At 43.5% G+C, this 19,242-nt stretch overlaps 1 protein-coding gene across 1 annotated transcript in view; it reads right to left on the bottom strand.

The window, feature by feature from the left end:
• Window positions 1–5,688: 5,688 nt before the first annotated feature.
• LOC132002057 (uncharacterized) overlaps window positions 5,689–19,242 on the bottom strand; it is a 120,086-nt gene continuing 106,532 nt past the window's right edge. Inside the window, exon 6 of the mRNA XM_059377087.1 lies at window positions 5,689–6,004. Coding sequence (XP_059233070.1) covers window positions 5,765–6,004 — 240 coding nt within the window. The 3' untranslated portion in view covers window positions 5,689–5,764. The remainder of the gene's footprint in view (window positions 6,005–19,242) is intronic.

The raw sequence follows: 19,242 nt of genomic DNA, 5'->3' as shown, positions 1-19,242 counted from the left end.
AGATCTGTAAGATGGCAGCAGGTGCAAAGCCCTGCTTCTCCTCCCATGCTCTGTCTACTGCCAACCTTCAGCAGCACATCTCATAACTTCAGCTACCTTGTTTCTCTTTTTAATACAGTTGGAATCTGTTGATTTCTTCAAATCTTTCCCTATGTTAAGACAAATGATTCTGCATCTGCCTGAACAAGGAAGTGTTAGTCAGATTGAAAAAGAAACAGTAAAGGAGATTGACTAAGGACGTGAACCTTGAGGCATCCATCACTGTGTTTCCATATTGGCTCTATCTCTTAATGGCAGGTGACTTTGGGAAAAATTGTGTTACTTCTTAGAGCCTCAGTTTCTCACTTATGAAATGAGACAACCGTATTGTCTTATAGCACTGGGGTAGTGACAAAATCAGTTTGAACATGTCATGCACTCAGAATCAAGCACGTGGTTAGGAATCACTTGGCAGTAGTTACTCCCAGATGAGACCCCACTGGAAAGTGCTCATAGACACAGCAGTATTATAGTCCTCATTCTCTACTAATTCTTTGCATTCTTGTGTCCCCTCTGTCCTCAGATCTTCTGGTCAAAATCCAATTTGGAGGGAGTTTTCTTGCATTAGTGCCACAAGCCAGTTAACGAGCTGCTCCGCAATCCTTGAGCCAGCCAGGTTATTGTGAAGTTCAATGTCTGCCCTTGAGAAAGTGGTCTCATCTCTCCGGAACTCAGTTCCTTCAGCTCTGCCATTCTGCATCTTCACAACAGACCATGGTCTCTTCAGGGTATGCCAAAGCATCTGGAGCCCCAGCTGAGCCCAACAGTTTTTCTCTTTCTCACTTTAGGTGTGAGAGGTTTTGCCAGGGTGGGCTAGCCCCAGCTATGCTCTTTGGCATGTAAAATCTCACCTCCTATCAAAGCCAAAAGAGAGAGATCTTGGGACTCTGGTGACCCAAAGCAACAGCTACTCCTCCCTGTTCTACTTAATGTCCCCTGTGGACTGGGGAGATAGATAACCAGCTCACATCTCAGCAGCTGGCCCCAGCTGTAAGTCTGCACGATTTAGCTTGGCTTTCATTGGCACTAAGGATGAGGTCATGGGAGGAAGGAGACAATGGAGAAGACCTCTGGAAGGGCAGCAGTAAAACACACTGTCAGGAGGCAGGAGAGGACCCTTGAGTCATGGGGTCCTTGGCTGCTGTCTTTGAGAGGTAAATAATTTCAAGAAGTCCTTGAAGGGAAGATAAAATGTGTGCTTTTATGTGTACCCAAGGCCATCTGGAGATTCTTCTTTCATTTGATTATTTTTATTAAATCAATTGCCTTACAGCTCAGAAGTATGGTACGGTAAGGGATGGGGATAGGGGAGATCCCAGAGTTCCAGAGCCAGAGAGGGCTGATGCGCCCTCTCCAGTACTTTCCTCCTCATTCCCCTGGGGTCAGAGTCACTGGACTTCTCCAAGCACTCCCTTGTCCAAGTTTCCTTAGACCTACCCTCTTTCAATCTTTCTTCTGGAAAACTCTTCCTTCTTCCTCTTCCCTTGGATAATTCTTGTACATTTTTCAAATCTCAATTTATAGGAGCCTTTTCTCATTCTACGTCTTTGTTATTTTCTCCTTCCAGACAGATGGAATGCAGTTGTGATCACTGGAGCTTGAGCAGTCATTTTAAGCCAGGAGGCAGAAGGAAAAATTATAGATGGTAGAACTACAAAAAGAAGGAGCCTGGATCCCTGAACTTGTCATAAAGCTGTCTATCAATGCTGAATTTCCCAACTCTGGATTTCTTTTATTTTTTAAACTGATATAAAATTCATGTAACATAAAATTAGCTGCTTACCAAAGTATCCAATTTAGTGACATTCAGTATAGTCACTAGGTTGTGAAACAATCACCTCCATTTAGTTCCAAGATATATTAATCATCCCAAAAAGAAACTCCCACTAGCCATCTCCATTAACCTTTCCTTAAGTCTTTAGAAACCACTAGTCTGCTTTCATTCTGTATGGATTTGTCTATTATGGACACTTCATTTAAATGGAATCATAATATATGTGACAGTTTGCATCTGGTTTCTTTCACTTAGTATAACATTTTGGGGATTCATCCACACTGCATAATGTATCCATATTCTCTTCCTTTTTATTATTATAATAGTTCATTGTATGTATAAACCATATTTTATCTATGTGTTCATCTATTGAAGGACATTTGGGTTGGTTTTACTTTTTGACAACTGTGAAGAGTGTTGCCACAAACATTTGGGTACAGGTCTCTCTAGATTTATTTTACAAGAGATGGGAATACACTTCTGTCTATTTAACCCATTATTATTTGGACTTTTGTCACTTTCAAATGATCATACTTTCAGCTGATACAGAGGGTCTAGCAATTACCATGAAAAAAAAAAATCCACTTCCTCCTTATCCATCCTGTCTTGAAGTAGAGACAGTTAAGAAGCAGAAAGATCTATGTGATTTTTCTCCCTACCACCATTTCCTGTGTTTCTTTAGGCCTTAGCAGCTTTATCTATAAAATGGGGATAAACAGTGCTTGAAAGGAGAGGTCTAAACCAGATAATCTCTTGAGGGCTCTTGTATTTGAGTCTTCAAAGTGTGTTTTGAAAGGGCTAGAGGTTACAGGAAACAGTATGCAAGCCATTGAAATGTCATATCACTTTCTTTGGAATGTTGTTCCAAATTCATCCCCTTGCCTTGCCCTCGAGTTGGACTTACTGCCCTCATCTCCCTGCCTGGGAACACCTATAAAACTTCATCTTTCACAGTCTATCTTAAATTTGTTGTGTACATACCTGTTCTCCTGGTAGAACATGCAATCTTTCAAAAGAAGTCCTATAAATGCAGCCTGCTCTTCTTCACAGAACAAACATGTAGGAGCCAACTATAGCAACAACATATATTCTAGGTATTTCCTTTTACCCAACTCCTTCACCTTCCTAAAGCCCTCTGGTTCCTTGGGCCTTGATACCTATGTTTCAGTATCTCTTCTAGTTCTCCTGGATGAAAATATTATCCTTTTACTTGGCAACCTTGTCCTAAGCTATGGCTTAGAACCATGTCATTGAAAGCCCTGGGCCCATGGAACTCTCAATGGCTGGTTCAGTCCTTGCCCGACTCCCCGTCTCCAGGGGAAAGGAGTTCAGAAAGGTTCTAAAAGGTGCTCAGAAAGTATTTATTGAAGGAATGCCTAAAGAAAGAAAGAATTCAACTGATCAAAGTGTTTTTATCAGGGAATAAAACTAGAGGCAAAGACCAATTCTGGTCCCTTTGGGAATCTAGATTGGAGATAGGGAGGAAAACAATTAATTGGAATTCTTTAATATAAGTCTGAAGATGTGTTGTTAATTCCCTTATTTCTCTTTAAACTAACCATCTCTTAGTTAGAGATGTCTCCCCTAATCAGTCAGTTCTTGATAAATACAAAGGTTACATTAAATGTGAAAACTTTTTAAAGTTAATGACATCTAATATCTTATACAAGTATTTATCACATGACAGGCACAATGACATTTCTTCACATGGATCATCTCATTTATTCTTTGCAAAACCCTATGTGGTAGGTTTTATTATAGTTTTTATTTTATATGCAAGAACACTGAAATGTCTCAGGCTAAGTAACTTGCCCAAAGTCTCATAGCTAATAAGGGAGGGGACATGGTTTCAGTAAGGTTATCTGATTTTATTGTATCCACAATAAAATGTATTCTGCTATTCCCAAAATGTAATTCAAATTTGTGCAACTATTTCCTTATAATCTTTCCTTAATCAAGCTTGTATTAGGGTCTCTGCTGTGTCACTTGGTTGGGATAAAGAGCTAACTCACATGGGGTTCTATACAAGGTAAGATGAACAATTTCAACATTATTATTTCTGGCACACTTCCATAGTCCTTAATTCTCAGTTTCAATCACAAGATTTTTCCAGTGGTGGGGTCCTTCTGGGATTCTATATCTCCTTAATAACCAGGGAGAAGTGAGTCAGTGTAAGAGGGACACTACTACTTAAACATCCCTAAGTGTAGCTGAATAATGAAATTCAGAGATACCAGGTCCTAACACCTAGAACCTGTACATGTTACCTTATATAAAAAAAATATTATAGATGTGATTAAGGTAAGCATTTTAAGATAAGGATATTATCTTAGATTTCCCAGTGCACCTTCAATGTAATCATACATGTCCTTATAGAGGAAGACCTGGAAACCCACTAGAAGAGGAGGACGCAATGTGACCATGGAGGTAGAGACTGTGGTGATGTACCAAGGAAAGCTGGAGCCCCCTCAGATGCTGGAAGAGGTAAGGAACCCATTTTCCTCTAGAACCACCAGTGAAACAGATTTCATACTTCTGTTCTCCAGAACTGTTAGAAAATAAATTTCTGTTGTTTTAAGCTATCCAGCTTGTGCTAATTTGTTACAGCAGCCACGGGAAACTAACACACCAAGATAGGATACTTTGCTGCTCTGATGGCTCCTGGGATCATTAGGACCCCGGACAGGTATGAAACACACAAAATATGAAAGTGAGTTTCAGAAACATAAGTTGACTTGCCCAGGATCAAATGGCTAGCCCACAGTGGATGTGAGATTAAAACGTGGTTCTAACTCCAAGTTTTGCAAATCATTTTATAATTTATAACCACCTTGACTTAATAGTCTTTTAAAGTTTTTCATGGAACCCAGAGCAGACTTCATTCTTTTTTTTTTCTTTTTCTTCTTTCTTTCTTTCTTGTTTCTTTCTTTCTTGTTTTAAATACAGATAAGGAATCTGAGGTTTTGCAAGCTCAAAAGACATAACAGAAGAGCTGAGTTTGGAGTTCATGTTGGGCCTTTGAAGTCCCTGCCCTTGTGGCCACATCTCCTTGTCTATGATGGGTTCAAATACTGGGTGAGGGGGTCCTGTCATAAGCTTCCTGCCAGCCTGCCTGCAGACACCCCCAGCTTATCAGTCTGACCTTTGGTTTTCCATGGCAAACCCCTGTGCTGAGGAAGCTGCCAACAGGCAGCCAAGGCTTTGTATTGTCCTTATTTAGAATTGCTTTCACTTAAACTAGCCCTGCTCTTGCAAAACATGTTTATTCTGGTTTCCTCTCCCTCCTGGCTGCCTGACCAGTGTGGACCCAAAGTGCAGATGCTCCAGCTCTCAGAACTGGGCCAGACAGGGCAGGGCACAGAGAAAAACACGAGACTCCAGGGGAAGGACGTAGGAGGGCATGGTTCCCCTTCTGAGGCTCAGGTTGTGTGCCAGATGGGATGGACACCCTTTCTTCTGGGTAATGCTGTGGGTCCCCTGGGAGAAGGTGACCATTCAAAACACACCCCCCACTGAGATTGCCTTCAAGTTAAGATCCCAAGAGTTTGAGAGTAACAATACTAATGATGATGATAATTTTAATAAGATAACAATGTCCTTCTCTTAAATACTATAAACCAGGCACACTGTTAAATCTCTTATGTAATTCATTTCATTTAAGCCTCAGGATAACCACCTTAGCTAGGTTGTATCTCATAACCTTGCTTTATAGATGGGGAAACTGAGGCATCTGGTTCATACAGCTAGCAGGCCACAGGATCTGAGATCCAAAGCCATGTCTGCCTGTCTAGAGTGTGCTCTCTTACATAACACACTTTTTTTTTTTTTTAAAGATTTTATTTATTTATCAGAGAGAGAGAGGGGGAGAGAGCGAGCACAGGCAGACAGAATGGCAGGCAGAGGCAGAGGGAGAAGCAGGCTCCCCGCCAAGCAAGGAGCCCGATGCGGGATTCAATCCCAGGACGCTGGGATCACGACCTGAGTCGAAGGCAGCTGCTTAACCAACTGAGCCACCCAGGCGTCCCCATAACACACTTCTTTAGGGACTTCCTGGTCCAGCCCCTTAGTGAGAGCAGAGCAGAGTTCAGAGAGTACGGTGATCTGCCCAAAGTCACACAGTGACTTCTCAGCAGAGCTCATTTCCCAGGATTCCAGAACCTTGTTCTTTCCAATAGGTGACGCTGATAGAAGCTGGAATGTAAAGAGGAAGAAAAAGCAGTCAGGGATTTCTCACTTGCAGTTTGAAAGGCTTCTTCTCTCCTTGCTTCATCCCACTGAATCCCATTTTGTTATTGTCTTTGGAGCCAGTGCATTTCTTCCATGGGCATATCTGGGTGGAAGCTGGCAGTGAGAGGAGAGAGGAAGCCTGGAAGTTGAAGGGGGGTTGTGCATGTCAAGTTCCTTATGATAAGTCTGCATGGAGTGCATTTTTACGACACCTGTCTCTTGGAGTCCTCTCAGAGTTTACCCACTCTTCAAGGGAGAATCCTTATTACACAGGTGAGTAAAATGAAGCTCAGAGACTGTAAGTCATTTATCCATAGCAAGCAGCTGGAAAAAGAGATAGGGCTCGTCCTCTAACTTGTGTTCCCTGAATGCTTGGTGGCAGTACCCACGTTTCCCAGGCCAGAGAGCTCCTCACTGAGCCCCCATCTACTTTTTTAATCATTTTGAAATAAGAATGTATTTAAAAAATTCTGATCTTCTTCTGTAAAGGGAAGGAGAGGGGAAAAGGAAGAATCTCAAGTGAATTTTCTTCATCATGGGGAGAAGGTGATAGCTGGGGAAGCTGGGGAACCCTGAGAACTTGACCCTTTATTTAAAGGTTATTCAACAAATGATAACTGGGTTGTTGATAAGAATGTTGATTCTGGGAAGGCACTGTGCTTGGTACTGGGGACATGGAAGCTGGGATCTGGACTATAGACAGGAAGACAGACAATAGGCGCACGTAGCCAGAATCCCCAAATCAGCATGGGGATGGGGAAGCACTGGGGCTCTTTGTGGGTCCTCTCACTCTCTTCCACTCCTGTTCAGGCTGACCTGGGCTACTTTTAAGTCCCTGAACATGCTGTCCTATTTCTCAGTCCTGACTTCCCTCATGCTGCTTTTCTGCCCTTCTGCACCTGGCAAGCCTCTATGCTCTTTCACTACCTCTATGGCAAATGGCCCTGCGATTGTCTGCAACATTGTGTATCTGTCCCTTTGAGTTCCTTCAAAGCAGGGATTGTCTTTTGCCATTTTGTCTTCCCTGCCTTTTGGAAAACAATAGATCAAATTTATACCATGGAATGACCTTGAATAAAAGCAGCAAAGCTGGGTTTGCAAATACAAACATCTTACATCAGGTATCACACTCAGCCCCGAGTGACTTCTGCATCTTGTTTTTGGTTGTTCATTTTGGAAAATCCTGACTTGCCCAGATGAGCAGTCACAAGATACAGTTCTTAAAGAATGAGCTTTGCAACCTTAGGGGAGTGGAGTTCAGGGAGGGGGCACGCAGGTTCTCATTCAGCACATGGCAAAAGGTGATTTGACTTGGCAGCATGTGAAATCATTAGATAATGATCTTGCAACCAGAAAGGAAAAGGTAAGTATAGATTGTGTTTCCTACTGACGAGACTGATGTTTCAGACAGTAACTGGGGTGCCGAGAGCAAAGAGGGGGTCTCTAGACAGCTGCTGGGGAAGGCTTCTTGGAAGAGGTGACCATTGGGGAGATAACTGAAGAGTGAGAAGCAGCCATGTATGCAAAGGGTTGAAGGAAGACCTTTCTGGATAGGTAAGATTAAGTGCCAAGGTCCCAGAGCGGGAAGAAGCCTGGGATTCACTCCACACCTTTGGTTTAGGCAACCCTGCCAGGGACTTTAGATAAACCTAGATGTCCTCAGAGGTCTCTTAGAAACGCCTGACTTCTTTTCTTAAACACAGTTTCCCTTGAACAATCTTGGGAGGCACTGGGTGGCTTTTACAGCTGAGTAGAACAGGCACGTGACAGTCACACACCGCTGGTTATTGATAGGCCATAATGAGGTCCCTCCAACACAGGTTTCAAGGCCACGAGTCCTAACCACAACATCGCACCACTCTCCAGCCAGAAGGTAGAGTCATTCCTAAAGCCGAACCTTCTTCTACCGGAAACCAGGGACTCGGTGCCAGGCAGGATTTACGACCTAGTAACTGAGGACAGAAATAATTGGTCACATTAATGCCTGGCAAGGCCCCGCCAGGCTGCACTCTGGGGGGGGCAGTCCTGCCTGAAACAGTGGAGGTAAGTTTACTTCTGTCAGCCCAGGTGCTCTGCTGTGGCCAACACAGCCCTAATGAGCTCTGCATATTCAGGACTCAAATAATTGATGGCCCAATTTAAAGTGTGCAGAGGCCACATTTCTTTCCAGGCTCTGAAGGAAAAATACCAGTGAGGAAGAATGAAGAACAGCCTGTTCTAAGTTATTTTCCTTCTGTGGTCATTCAATCCCCAGGAAGACCATATCTACCCCATCAAGAGCCTGGAGAAAGGAGGCAATTATCTAGAGAAGCCAAGCAAAAAGGAAAGGACAGAATAAAATTCCTGCACAGGAAAGAGGTCTCAGGCTCTACTATGAAATGCCTACAGCCTTCAGCATACCCTGCTTCTCACAGAAGTTTGAGTTAAGGCCATGGACTGTGGGGTCAGACGGATCTGGATTTGAAAACTAATTTCACTCCCTATTGCACGTGTGGCCTAAGCGAGACTTCGCTTCTCTGTGCCTCAGTCTACTCGTTTGCTAAATGGAGATTAAGAGCACAGACTTTGGGGCAATGAGACTTGGATTTCAAACCCACCTCTGCCACTGACAGTGTGATAAAAGGCAAGTTACAAACCCACAGTGTTAGTTTCCTTATTTTGGAAGAGGAGGTGGTTAACTAGTTGCCTTGGAGGACTGTTTGGGAGGACTGACTGAGAGAAGACAAGCATGTGTGTGCATAGTGTTCCCGAAAGTCATGGTTAACTTGGTAACCGATCACTGGTTAAGCTCTAGGGCAGGCGTTCTCAAAGAATGGTCCCCGGACCAGGACCAGCAGCATTAGCCTCTCCTGGGGACTTCTTAGAAATGCAAATGATAGATCCACTGAATCAGAAACTTTGGAGGGTGGGCCCAGAACTCTGTTTTAATAAGCCCTCCAGAAGATTCTAGCACATGCCAAAGTTTGAGAATCTCTGCTCCAGGTCATCATTCAGAATGCACCTGAGACATTTCAGTTTGTCAGCAACTGTCTCAGGCCTCTGAGTGTCTCAATGCCACAACCCTTCAAAATTAGCTCTCTACTCATTCCTTTCTGTCCCCAAACAGGAAAGAAATACCTCATTACTCAAGATTTTGAAAGGGCCCCTCAGCACTAGGTAGCATTTTCTACATGCTTTCTATGTTCTAGGCATTCAGATAATAGTTTCACATGGATTATTGCAATGTATCTCTTCAATAATCCTCTATGGTAGATATTATTGTTTTGCTGATAAAGAAACCAAAGCTCTGTGAGAAGAATTGCCCAAAGATTTGCAATCCGTGAATGGTGAGGCTGGGATTCAAACCCTAGTAGTCTACTGCTAGAACCCACGCACTTCCTAACTCACCACACTGCTTCTTTATACCAATATGAAGAAACAGGGATGTCTAGCTTAGTGAAGGGAAGCATCTGGAGAACACGTGCAAAGTTTCTTCATGGCTGTGAAGGGCCATTACAGTCATGGGGTCGACCAGTTTGTTGTGGTTCCACACCGCTGAATATGGAACCATGAGCGTGGCTCAACAGAAAGAATGGCTTTCAGCAATAGTCTGAATTGGCCAGAACTGTCTTGCCTTAAAAAGTAGTGAGCTCCCTGTCCCTGATGATGTCTGAGCATAAGCTGGGTGAACATCTGTATATGTGCTTTCATGTTTATGAAGAAACGAGACACATTTCACTTATACAGGAAGGAGACTGAAGTGAACTTGATCTGGAGAAGAGAGAATCCACTTTCCCGTAGCTCCAAGGAGCCAGATCCTCTCTGATCCTCTAGTGGGAAGGTGTCTTTCTTTCCTCTGCACTCTCCCCGAGCCCTGTCTTACTGCACTGTAGCTATTTATGGGTGGTTATGTTCTTTCTGTTAGGGAAGAAGCAAGACACATGTTCATGAAGGCTGATAGGTCCATGGGATCATGAGCAATTGTCTCAGCCTCTTGGGGCTCTCAGTTTCCTTGTGATATAAAGGGGTCAGTAGGGATTCCTTCCTGAAGCTAGAAGAATTCAAGGGGCCAGGAGTGTGGTGCCTCATACCCTGTGCTCCTCTCCTGTCCCCCATAGATGGTAACATGTCTTTAGGGAGAATGCACTTCTGATTCATTGAGAGACCCATTCTACTGCTCCCCATGACTCTGTAACCCTCACCTTTCCATCTGAAATATAGATATCAATATGTGGTACATAATAGGCATGTATATATTTATTGAAAAAATGAAAGGGAAAGAAACAAAAGAGAAAGCAAGAGACAGAGAGGGAGAGGAAAAGAAGAAAGAAAGGCAGAGAAAAATGTAACAAATAAATGCTCTTCCTCATTTGCTGCCCGTCACCTGGTAGGCACTCCACCTTGGTGGACTTTTTTCTTGGGCACACCATGGTATGTGTGTGTGCATTTAATAGAACAATCCATAACAGGCCATGGTATGAAGAGACCTATGGGAGCAGAGAGGAAACAGGAAAGAAAGACTTGAAACAATCCCTCCATAGGCAGCTAATTGCCATTTTGTGGTTATTGGAGGCAGTTGTTTACTGTGGAAGAAGCTGGCCTCTAGGGTAACAAGCCTTGCACATACTGATCTCCATCTTGAACCCCTTTGATAGGTGCCGAATGTTTCAGGGGCAGATTCTGGAAGACTTAAAAGCAGGTCTAGTTTTCAACACAGTGCCTATTGAACTTTCTCCACTGTGGGAGGCAGGCCAAGTGGTGGTTTTTGAAGCTTTTAAAGGCTCACTGGCCCTTCAAAAAAAAAAAAATGGCTGTTGTGGACATATGGTTTTAGAAGCTTTTTAAAAAGCCTTGTGGGCTTATTTTTAGAGCAAACCTTAACCTTGTAAAACTTCTTAAAGGAGCTACGGAGAGCCCAATCACCAGAACCTCCTTCAAGCCCTAGGAAGGTACTCTCTGAGATTTCCAGTATAGGCCTTCCTTGTGCTTGATGTGTGTCAGGCCACCAGCTGAGCCTCAGATAGGCTTCTCCTTGAGAGGGTGTGTCCTGGGAACTAGAAGACCCAATACTTGGGCAACAGGTAAGTTACCCATGGAGGCAGAGTTTGCTTGCCCATGAGTGGAATCATAAACACACAAAATCTCAAAGAGTCTCCTAAAGGAAGAGAACCTTAAAAGTCATGCAGTCAACCCCAGTCTGATGCTAGAACCTCCCTTAAAGCATGCTTACAAAAAGGTGGTTCCACTTCTGCTTGCACATCTCCAGCTATAAGAAGATCACTGGGCATTCGTTCATTCATTCCATTAACACATTTGCGATTGAGTATATATTATGTCCTTGGTAGTGCAAAGCTCTGGGGTTATATTTGTGAATAAAAAATCAGACACAGTCTCAGTGTAGATTGAACATCAGTGGGAGAGGCAGACATGGGTCAAATGATCACATTAACATAATAACAAATACAAAGATACTATTAAAAAATTCAAGGATTTATCAAAGCTTCTGACTGGACCTGCTCTGGTCAAAGATGTGGAGGCAGGTTTGGTGAAGAGGTGATCTTTGACCACGCTCTGAAGGATGAGTGAATATTGGCAAGGCAACAGAAGGTAAGGGAGGGCATGGAGGGCTGAAGGGATATCTCTGCAGAGGCCTTCAGGCAGGAGGAAACATAGCATTTTAGTGGGAATGGAAGCCCAGGTGCATAACATCAAAGGGAAAGACCTGGTTTGAGTCTGGGGGCATGCAGCATATAGGGCATGCATGACCTTGCTGCCACGTTGAGGATTTTTATCTTTATCCTGAGACATATTGGAAACCTCTGACTCCTTTTATACAGAGGCTAGGCAACTCACACCAGAGCCGCAAATTTGTTCTCAAGGTGTTAAGTGTGGTGGTCTTAAAACATGTCCATAATTCTCCTCCCTTCAAATGTCAGAGCCTAGTTCTCTCCCTTGAATGTAGGTCTGTCTAAGTCTAATTGAAAAAATGTGGTAGAAGTGATTCTATGGGACCTTAGAGGCTAGGATAGCTTCCCTGGCACTCCTTCCCTTAGGTGGCTTCTTTTGGAGGAAGTCAGGCGCCATGCTGTGAGGATACTCAGCCAGCTAACGGAGAGGCCCACAAGGAGAGGAACCAAGGCCTTGCTTTCTACAACCAGCACCAGATTGCCTACTTGGCAATTGGAAGTGGCTCTTCCAGCCCCGGTTGAACCTGTGGATAACTCTAGCCTCAGCTGGTATCTTGACTGTAGCTCCCAACAAATCCTGGGCCAGAACCATCCAGCTAAGCTGTTCTTGAATTCTTGACTCACAGAAACTATAAGACAATAAATGCTTATTGTTGCTTCAAATGATTGACTTTGGGTGATTTGGTAAGCAGCAATAGACATCTGGTTCAGTGAGATACCTCAGAAGAGGAGGAGGAAAGCAAGAACTTTGGGGTCGGAGAGACTTGGATTTGAAATCTGACTCTTCAGCTTCCTGGTTTTTGGACTAGAGGTGTGTTCTTTATCTCCTGGAGCTCCCATTTTTTCATTGGTAATGAGAGATGATACCCAAAGAACCCCCAGGAAATAGTACTGTGTGGCCATTCTCAGTTTCCTTGCCTTCCCCCACTTCATATCCAATTGAGACATGCCATTCTCAAAGTTGAGATTAAAAAAAGGCTGTAGAATGTGGGTATCTTGATTCCCCTTAGAAAGAGAAGGCTTGAAAAATGTTTGTCTGAGGCTGCCTTATGCCCTGTTCCATTCATCCAGTCTACATCTTTTCAAGCCTACTCCCCACTTGGGCTTAGAAGTTTTATGAGACCATTTCTTGCTGTGTAAACAGAATTGCCTTTTATTTATTTATTTAAAAGTTACCTCTTCGTAGTTGCATGTTTTATTTTCTTCATTTGCATTTCAGTAAGGAAATAGATTTATGATGAGTTTTCTAATGAAAGAGATTCACCAAATCAACTACTGTGTGTCATATACATTGTGAGGATATTTTTAGTTAATTCTCTAAGCACAACTCTGGGGTATCCATCATTTGTGCCATTTTACAGATGAAGAAACAGGTATAAAAGCCAGAAGTATTACTTTGCCATCAAGTATTATGTGATCTTGACCAGTTATTCAACTTCTCTTGTATCTAAGTTTCCTCATCTGCAAAATGGGGTAATAGAATAGAACTCATGCAAAACCAGGTTGATATGAATATTAAAGGAATTAGTATGTATAACATACTTAGAAAACGGTTGGATATTTTAGGATATATTCCCAAATAGCTCCTATCATTATTTTTCTTATTTTTAAACCAATATTTCAAAAAGTCAGAACAAAACTTCTGTCTAATCCATTTTGCTCCATCCGTGTTATCTCCCTTCTGATATAATAGTCCTTTCCATTTTTATGGCATTTTAAAAAATAGTCATTTTGTTCTTGCAATAATTCAGTGACTTAGCATCACTATCTTGATTTTTCAGCCAAAGTAAACTCAGGTTCAAAATGGTGAATGGGAATTTTTCAACATTGCTTTGGTGGCAAGCAACAGAAACCAAATGGATCTGGCTTCAGCTAAAGAAAGAAATTTCATTTTCAGATACAGGGTGATTTAGGGAACCAAGCTCATGAGCAAGCCTTGGGGAAAATCTCCAAGAATGATAGGAACTGGGGAGAAGAGGGCTACCCTGAACCTGAGAAATGGTGCTTCTCCTTCTCTCCCCTTTTCTCCACTTGGCTGTTGGGCTGCCTCTGTCTTTTCTCTCTGAGTCTGGCTTTCTCAGCTGCTCAGTGCAAATGGTTTGTGTGTGGCAGCCTCCCACAGCGTCCAAGCCCACAAGTTATCATGCCAACCATAGAAGAGATTGACCTTATCCTTCTCTCTGTTCAGATTCCCCTTTACTCCAGAGGGGACCCTGATTGAAACAGCTTTGACTCAGGGGCCTTTCCCCAGTCTGGTCAAATGCAGCTAAGGGGTGGGGTTACAGTGTACAGAGTGGGGCCAGTTGCTGCTAGCCACTCACTCCTGTAGATTCCTGTAGGAAGGTCATGAGGAAGTGAAAAACACTCCAGAGGGAACCCAGAACATGAAGTGAGTTTCCTGCCATTTTATATACTGGAATGACTGAGGCAAGACTCCCCTCCAGATCTTCCTTTCCTATGAGGTGAACACTTGTCCTATAAGGCTTCAGCTACATCCCTTTAGGAGACCAGCACCTCCTGGGATTCAGGTCGGGGAGGATTTGGGCACTGCTCTAATTGTGGTCAACCCAGCTCTAGAACTGTTTTATCTTGCAACTGAAACCTAGCCCTCATTAAACAACTCCTCCCCCTTTCCCCCTTCCCCCAGCCCCTGACAACCACTGTTCTAATCTCTGTCTCCTTGAATTAGACTACTTGGGATAATTCATATCAATGGGATCATACCATATTTATCTTTTGTTGATGGGCTTATTTCATTAGCACAGTATCCTCAAGGTTCATCTATGCAGTAGCATACATCAGAAGATCTTTCCTTTTGATGGGCTGGACAACATCCTATTGTATTGTATGTACCACATGTTATTTATCCATTCATCTGTCCATGACTACTTGGACTGCTTCTGCCTCTTTGGCATTGTAAATGGTGCTGCTATGAACATGGGTGTGAGGAATTGTCTTTTTTCGACATAGAGGACAGAAGGAAGATCCTGAGAACATAGTGTGAAAACAACAGAAGGGATGTCATTCCTGCTCTGTATGAAAAAGTGAGGGGAGTTTTGCTCCTGGTAGAAATGGGGATAGAAGAGAGGAAAGGCACCAGTGACCCAGAGTCACGGGTGAACTGGAAAACACCTGGGGAGAGGGCCCAGGGAAGGACTCCCACTGCTCTGTGGTCTATCACTCAGTAGAAAGTGGTTTCAGTGGTTGTTTTGTCCCATTCCCACTATGTAGTGAATTTGGGAACATTTCCTACACACATATACACAAATGCTCTGTATGAGTTGTTTTTTGGTATAAACTGAAGAAGGAATTAAGTCTTCCATCTGGTCTGATGTGAAGCAGACTGAAACAGGAGCACAGGAGGGCAAAGTCAGCCATATACCGTCCTATGTAGGGGAAGCAGATGTTCCAGGGGTGCCCCTGAGAGAGTGAGCTCGCTGGTAATTAATGGACAATTTGGGAAGAGATTTTGACTTCCATGGAACATACCTAGGAGTTGTGAAGCAATCTTACCTAGATCAGTGCTTCTTAAGCTTTAATTTGCCTGAGAATTGCTTCAGGGACTTGATGAGGTAAAGTATTTGATTCAGTCTGCAGTATGGCCTGGGATTCTGCATTTCAGACAAGCTCAAGCTCATAGCTGTTGGTGATACTGGTGGTCTGTGGACCACACTTTGAATCAGAGGGTTCCAGATCTCAAAGGGGTGTAAAATTCCTAATAGTGTCATAGTGCTTGTCTGTCTCTCTCTCCATCTCTATTTGCCTGTCTTTCTTTTCATGCATATACCATCTCCTGCTGTTCCTGGGAAAACATGGCTCTCCTGTCCTCTTAGGGTGAAGCTGTGACAGAGAAATCCATAAAGGAGCTATTGCTCTCTTGCTAGCTTTTCATCTCAGTCCTTGTTCTATCCCCACCCAGGGAGTGTGGAGGTCATGCCAGGGGACGCTCAGTGGTCCATTCTGCATGCTTTGGCCAGGGTATTAGAACAACAGTTTTCAGGGGGGGGAACCAAAAGCTCTTTCTCAGTGGTTGGCCTCAGAACTCCTCTCTCAGAAAGATGGAGAGAGGCGAAAAAAAAAAGTTTTAAGTGGTATTTTTCTTGAGAAAGGTCATTCTGGGGAGCCAAGCATTAATTGAGTACTTGATTGTGAGAGGGTTGTGTGGTAAACTCCCTTGTTTTCCACAGATGTTGAAGGACTCTGAGCCAGAGTTCAGGAAAAATGTTTTCCCGCATATCCACCCCTGCCCCAGAGGCTGTGATGAAGTTGGCAAAGGACCTTCAGGTCAAGTGGGGCTCCAGCAACCTCACAGAAACACAAGAATTCACAGAATCTGAAGGGGAAACAGTGGCTAGGGAGCATCTAACATGAAAAGAAAAGAGGAAGAGTGGTACCCCACTTCTACCCTAGCAGAGCCCTGTACCACGATCTTCAGTTAACACAGGTGATGAAAGAAACCCTCCACTGCTTTCTTGTCTGGGCACGTGTTTCTTTTGCTGGGGTTTGCTTCCTGCCTCAGACACAGCGCATCTCACTTAGGAGCACTCACTGTGGAAGAACTGTCTTCACTTTGAGCTGAAATCTGCCTTTCTGAAAACATCCAAGCTCAGGACTTCTGTGCTAATGCTGCCCTTCAAAACTACAGGAAGTGAGAAACTATCACGTCTCTGCAGTGCATCCCACAGTTAAAGCATATCCCGGCACACCCATGGGCCCATTTGATCCTCAGAGCTGTCTGTAAGAAAGCAGGGGGGGCAAGTGGAAGCATTGCTCACAGTAGAGGTTGAGACCACAGGTTCTAGAGTCTGGCTGCCTGGCTTCACAACCTCGCCTCTCATGGTTGTGTATTTTTGGACAAACCCCTTGACCACTCTTATCCTGGGTTTCCTCTTCTGTAAAATGTGCATAATAATATTACGTACTGGAGAGGGTTGTGGTAAGGACTAAATTAAAGTGCTCAACCTTTGGTTTATAGAACTTCCCTTCTGCCACTGAGGAGAGAGAGGAGAAAAAGATGGAGGTCAAGTGATTTGCCCAAGGACAGAAAATGGTGGCACCAGATCTAGAACTCAGATACCCTGATGCTAACTCTAATACTTTTTCCATTACAATCAACATTTTGCATTCGTAAGCCCATCAGAGATGGAAATTCTCCAGTGAACCTCACATTGGCAGGAGCTGTGTATACAATAGGAAGATAAATAGTTCTAGAGAGTTTGGCCTGCTCAGGACAGTTTATAGCTTCTCTCATCCTTCCTTGTTTGTTCTCTCTTGTCTGCTCTGTATCACCCCAGATGGGAAACTTAATCACTTCCTCAGTTTCCACCAAAAAAAAAAAAAAAAAAAAAAAGTCTTATCTGACCTTCCCAATACTTTGAGTTGGTCACTGGTGCTCTTAATAGTATAGCTGATGAAACTCCAAAAGATTAAGTAACTTGCCTGGTAGTCATATAACCATTAACTGGGGTCTCAGCTAGCTCCTTCCTCTATACCTCTCTGCCTGCAAGCTTGCAGGCAGCAGCTAACACCCTGGGGGCCTTAAACAGATTCTTTTAGGATGTCACAATAGGTGCAAGGGGTTGAGCAGGACTTTTGTCTAGCCCCTCCAGAAATAAGCCTCATTCACCAGGGTGGGGAGGACACCCAAAGGAATGTGAGGGCAAGAGTGGGGAGTCCAATTAAACAGGCAGAGCAGGTTTCCAGAGCGTTTGGGATGGCAGTGAATGAATGGTCCTGGGAGGTTATCAGGTGAGGAATTCCAGCTGCTTTCCAGAGGGTAAGTCCGCATCACTATGGATCTATAGAATCCAGCCACCTGAGTGTCCAGGCAAGCTAGAGAATCCACAGCACGTAGTTAAAAGTAGGTGGGAGTGTCCCACTGGGATCAAATGTCAAGGGTTTACAGATAGGATGAGGCCCCCGGGAAATAGCTAGAGAGGTGGAGTATCCTAGCAGTCAGGAGGGAATTCTTGAGGCCATACTGCCTGGGCTCTCATTGGCCAGTTAAACCCTCCGTGTCTCAAGTTCCTCATCTAGGATCCTAATAGAGCTCAAGCACAGATTTTTTCTTTTTTCAATCACAGATTCGATGTGAAGATTAGATAAAGAAGGAGAAAAGCAGACCCCAACATCTGTGAACTGACCTCAGAACGAAAGCAGGGCTTTGGTGGTGTTAGTTGTTGGCCTAGCATTTGCAGGTAGGCTGTGGTGTTTCTCTTGCTAAACATAAATAATCTCATAAGTAAGACACCCCCCACCCAAAGGTAGCCTTTTTTTCCAAGCACATACAAAAACAATCACTGTGCGAACCACAAAAATACTAAAAGTCCCCCCTCCCAGCTAGTATGAGTGATGTTACCACTTTACTAATTACTTCTTTAGCTTTCTATTATTCCCTCTTTCTGGATAAGATTCATTGAGATATCCAATCAAAATTATACAGAGTAAGCCCTGCCTCCTTCAAACCCTCCCCAAAATCACCGGGCACTGACTTTCATCCTATAGGTCCCTTTTAACATCCTCTACGGCAACACTCCATGGTTCCTTGGGATGTGTGGTCTCCCTCCTTGCAATGAGTCAAGCAACCCAGTGTTTCATTATAGATGTGTTCCTGGTGGTCTTTGGCTGGAGGGCATGGACACAAATTAATAAATGGAAGCATGTAGAAAGCACCATGTCAGTGATGCCATCATAATTACTGGTTAGATTGCCAAGGAAGCCTCAGGGACAAGGAGATCTAAGAGGGAAAGCTACAGGACAGAGGCCAAGTAGAATAGTAGATTTACAGCCGGGAGGCTTCAATTTAAGTGCCAACCTACCATTGAAAATAGTAAATAATTCTTCATTGCACACGTCAAAAGTACCAGACACAGAATGCATTTTTGATGTAGAGGGTCTCAGTTATTTATTAGGACACTACGGGCAAGTTCCTTAACCTTTTTGAGCCTCAGTTTCTCCATCTGTACAAAATGGAAAAAACAAAACTATTTCTCGGTTTGCTGTAAGGTTCCAACAAGAACATAAAATGTGCTGTAGGCCACTAATTTTATTAAAATGTTACTTGGATGGGCATAGCCTAGGTGATAGGCATAAGGCAGTCCTATAATTCCAATTTGAACCAAAGTTGGCAAAAATGCTCAGAAAGTTAAGTTGATTTAAAGTAAGTTTGCTGAAATCCCTGTATTATTATACCTTCTTATAGATGAGGACTACACTTGAACTCCTAATTTTGTTGTTCTAGAAGAATGGTGAAAAGACCTCTAGAAGGAATCCCTTCCTTGGCCTCGTTTCCATGTAGTTCCTTGTCCAGCGAGACCAGGAATGATGAAAAGCATTTGGCTCTGTGCCACTTATTAACATGAGCAAGACACTTATTGAAGACTTGGATTCTCGAAATGGGAATAAAGTCAACACCTACCTTACATATTTGTGGTGAGGATCCAATAAAAAGTGTCCATGTTATACTGTGTTATAAGCTACAAAGGGGACACTATTAGTCCCTCTGAGGCTGCATCCCATAGAGTAGTCTCTCGCACG

This window comes from Mustela nigripes, chromosome 14 (assembly GCF_022355385.1).
Source record: "Mustela nigripes isolate SB6536 chromosome 14, MUSNIG.SB6536, whole genome shotgun sequence".
Classification (NCBI taxonomy): domain Eukaryota; kingdom Metazoa; phylum Chordata; class Mammalia; order Carnivora; family Mustelidae; genus Mustela; species Mustela nigripes.
The sequence above is the reverse complement of the archived record's forward strand: the minus strand, read 5'-3'. Positions and strand labels throughout refer to the sequence as shown.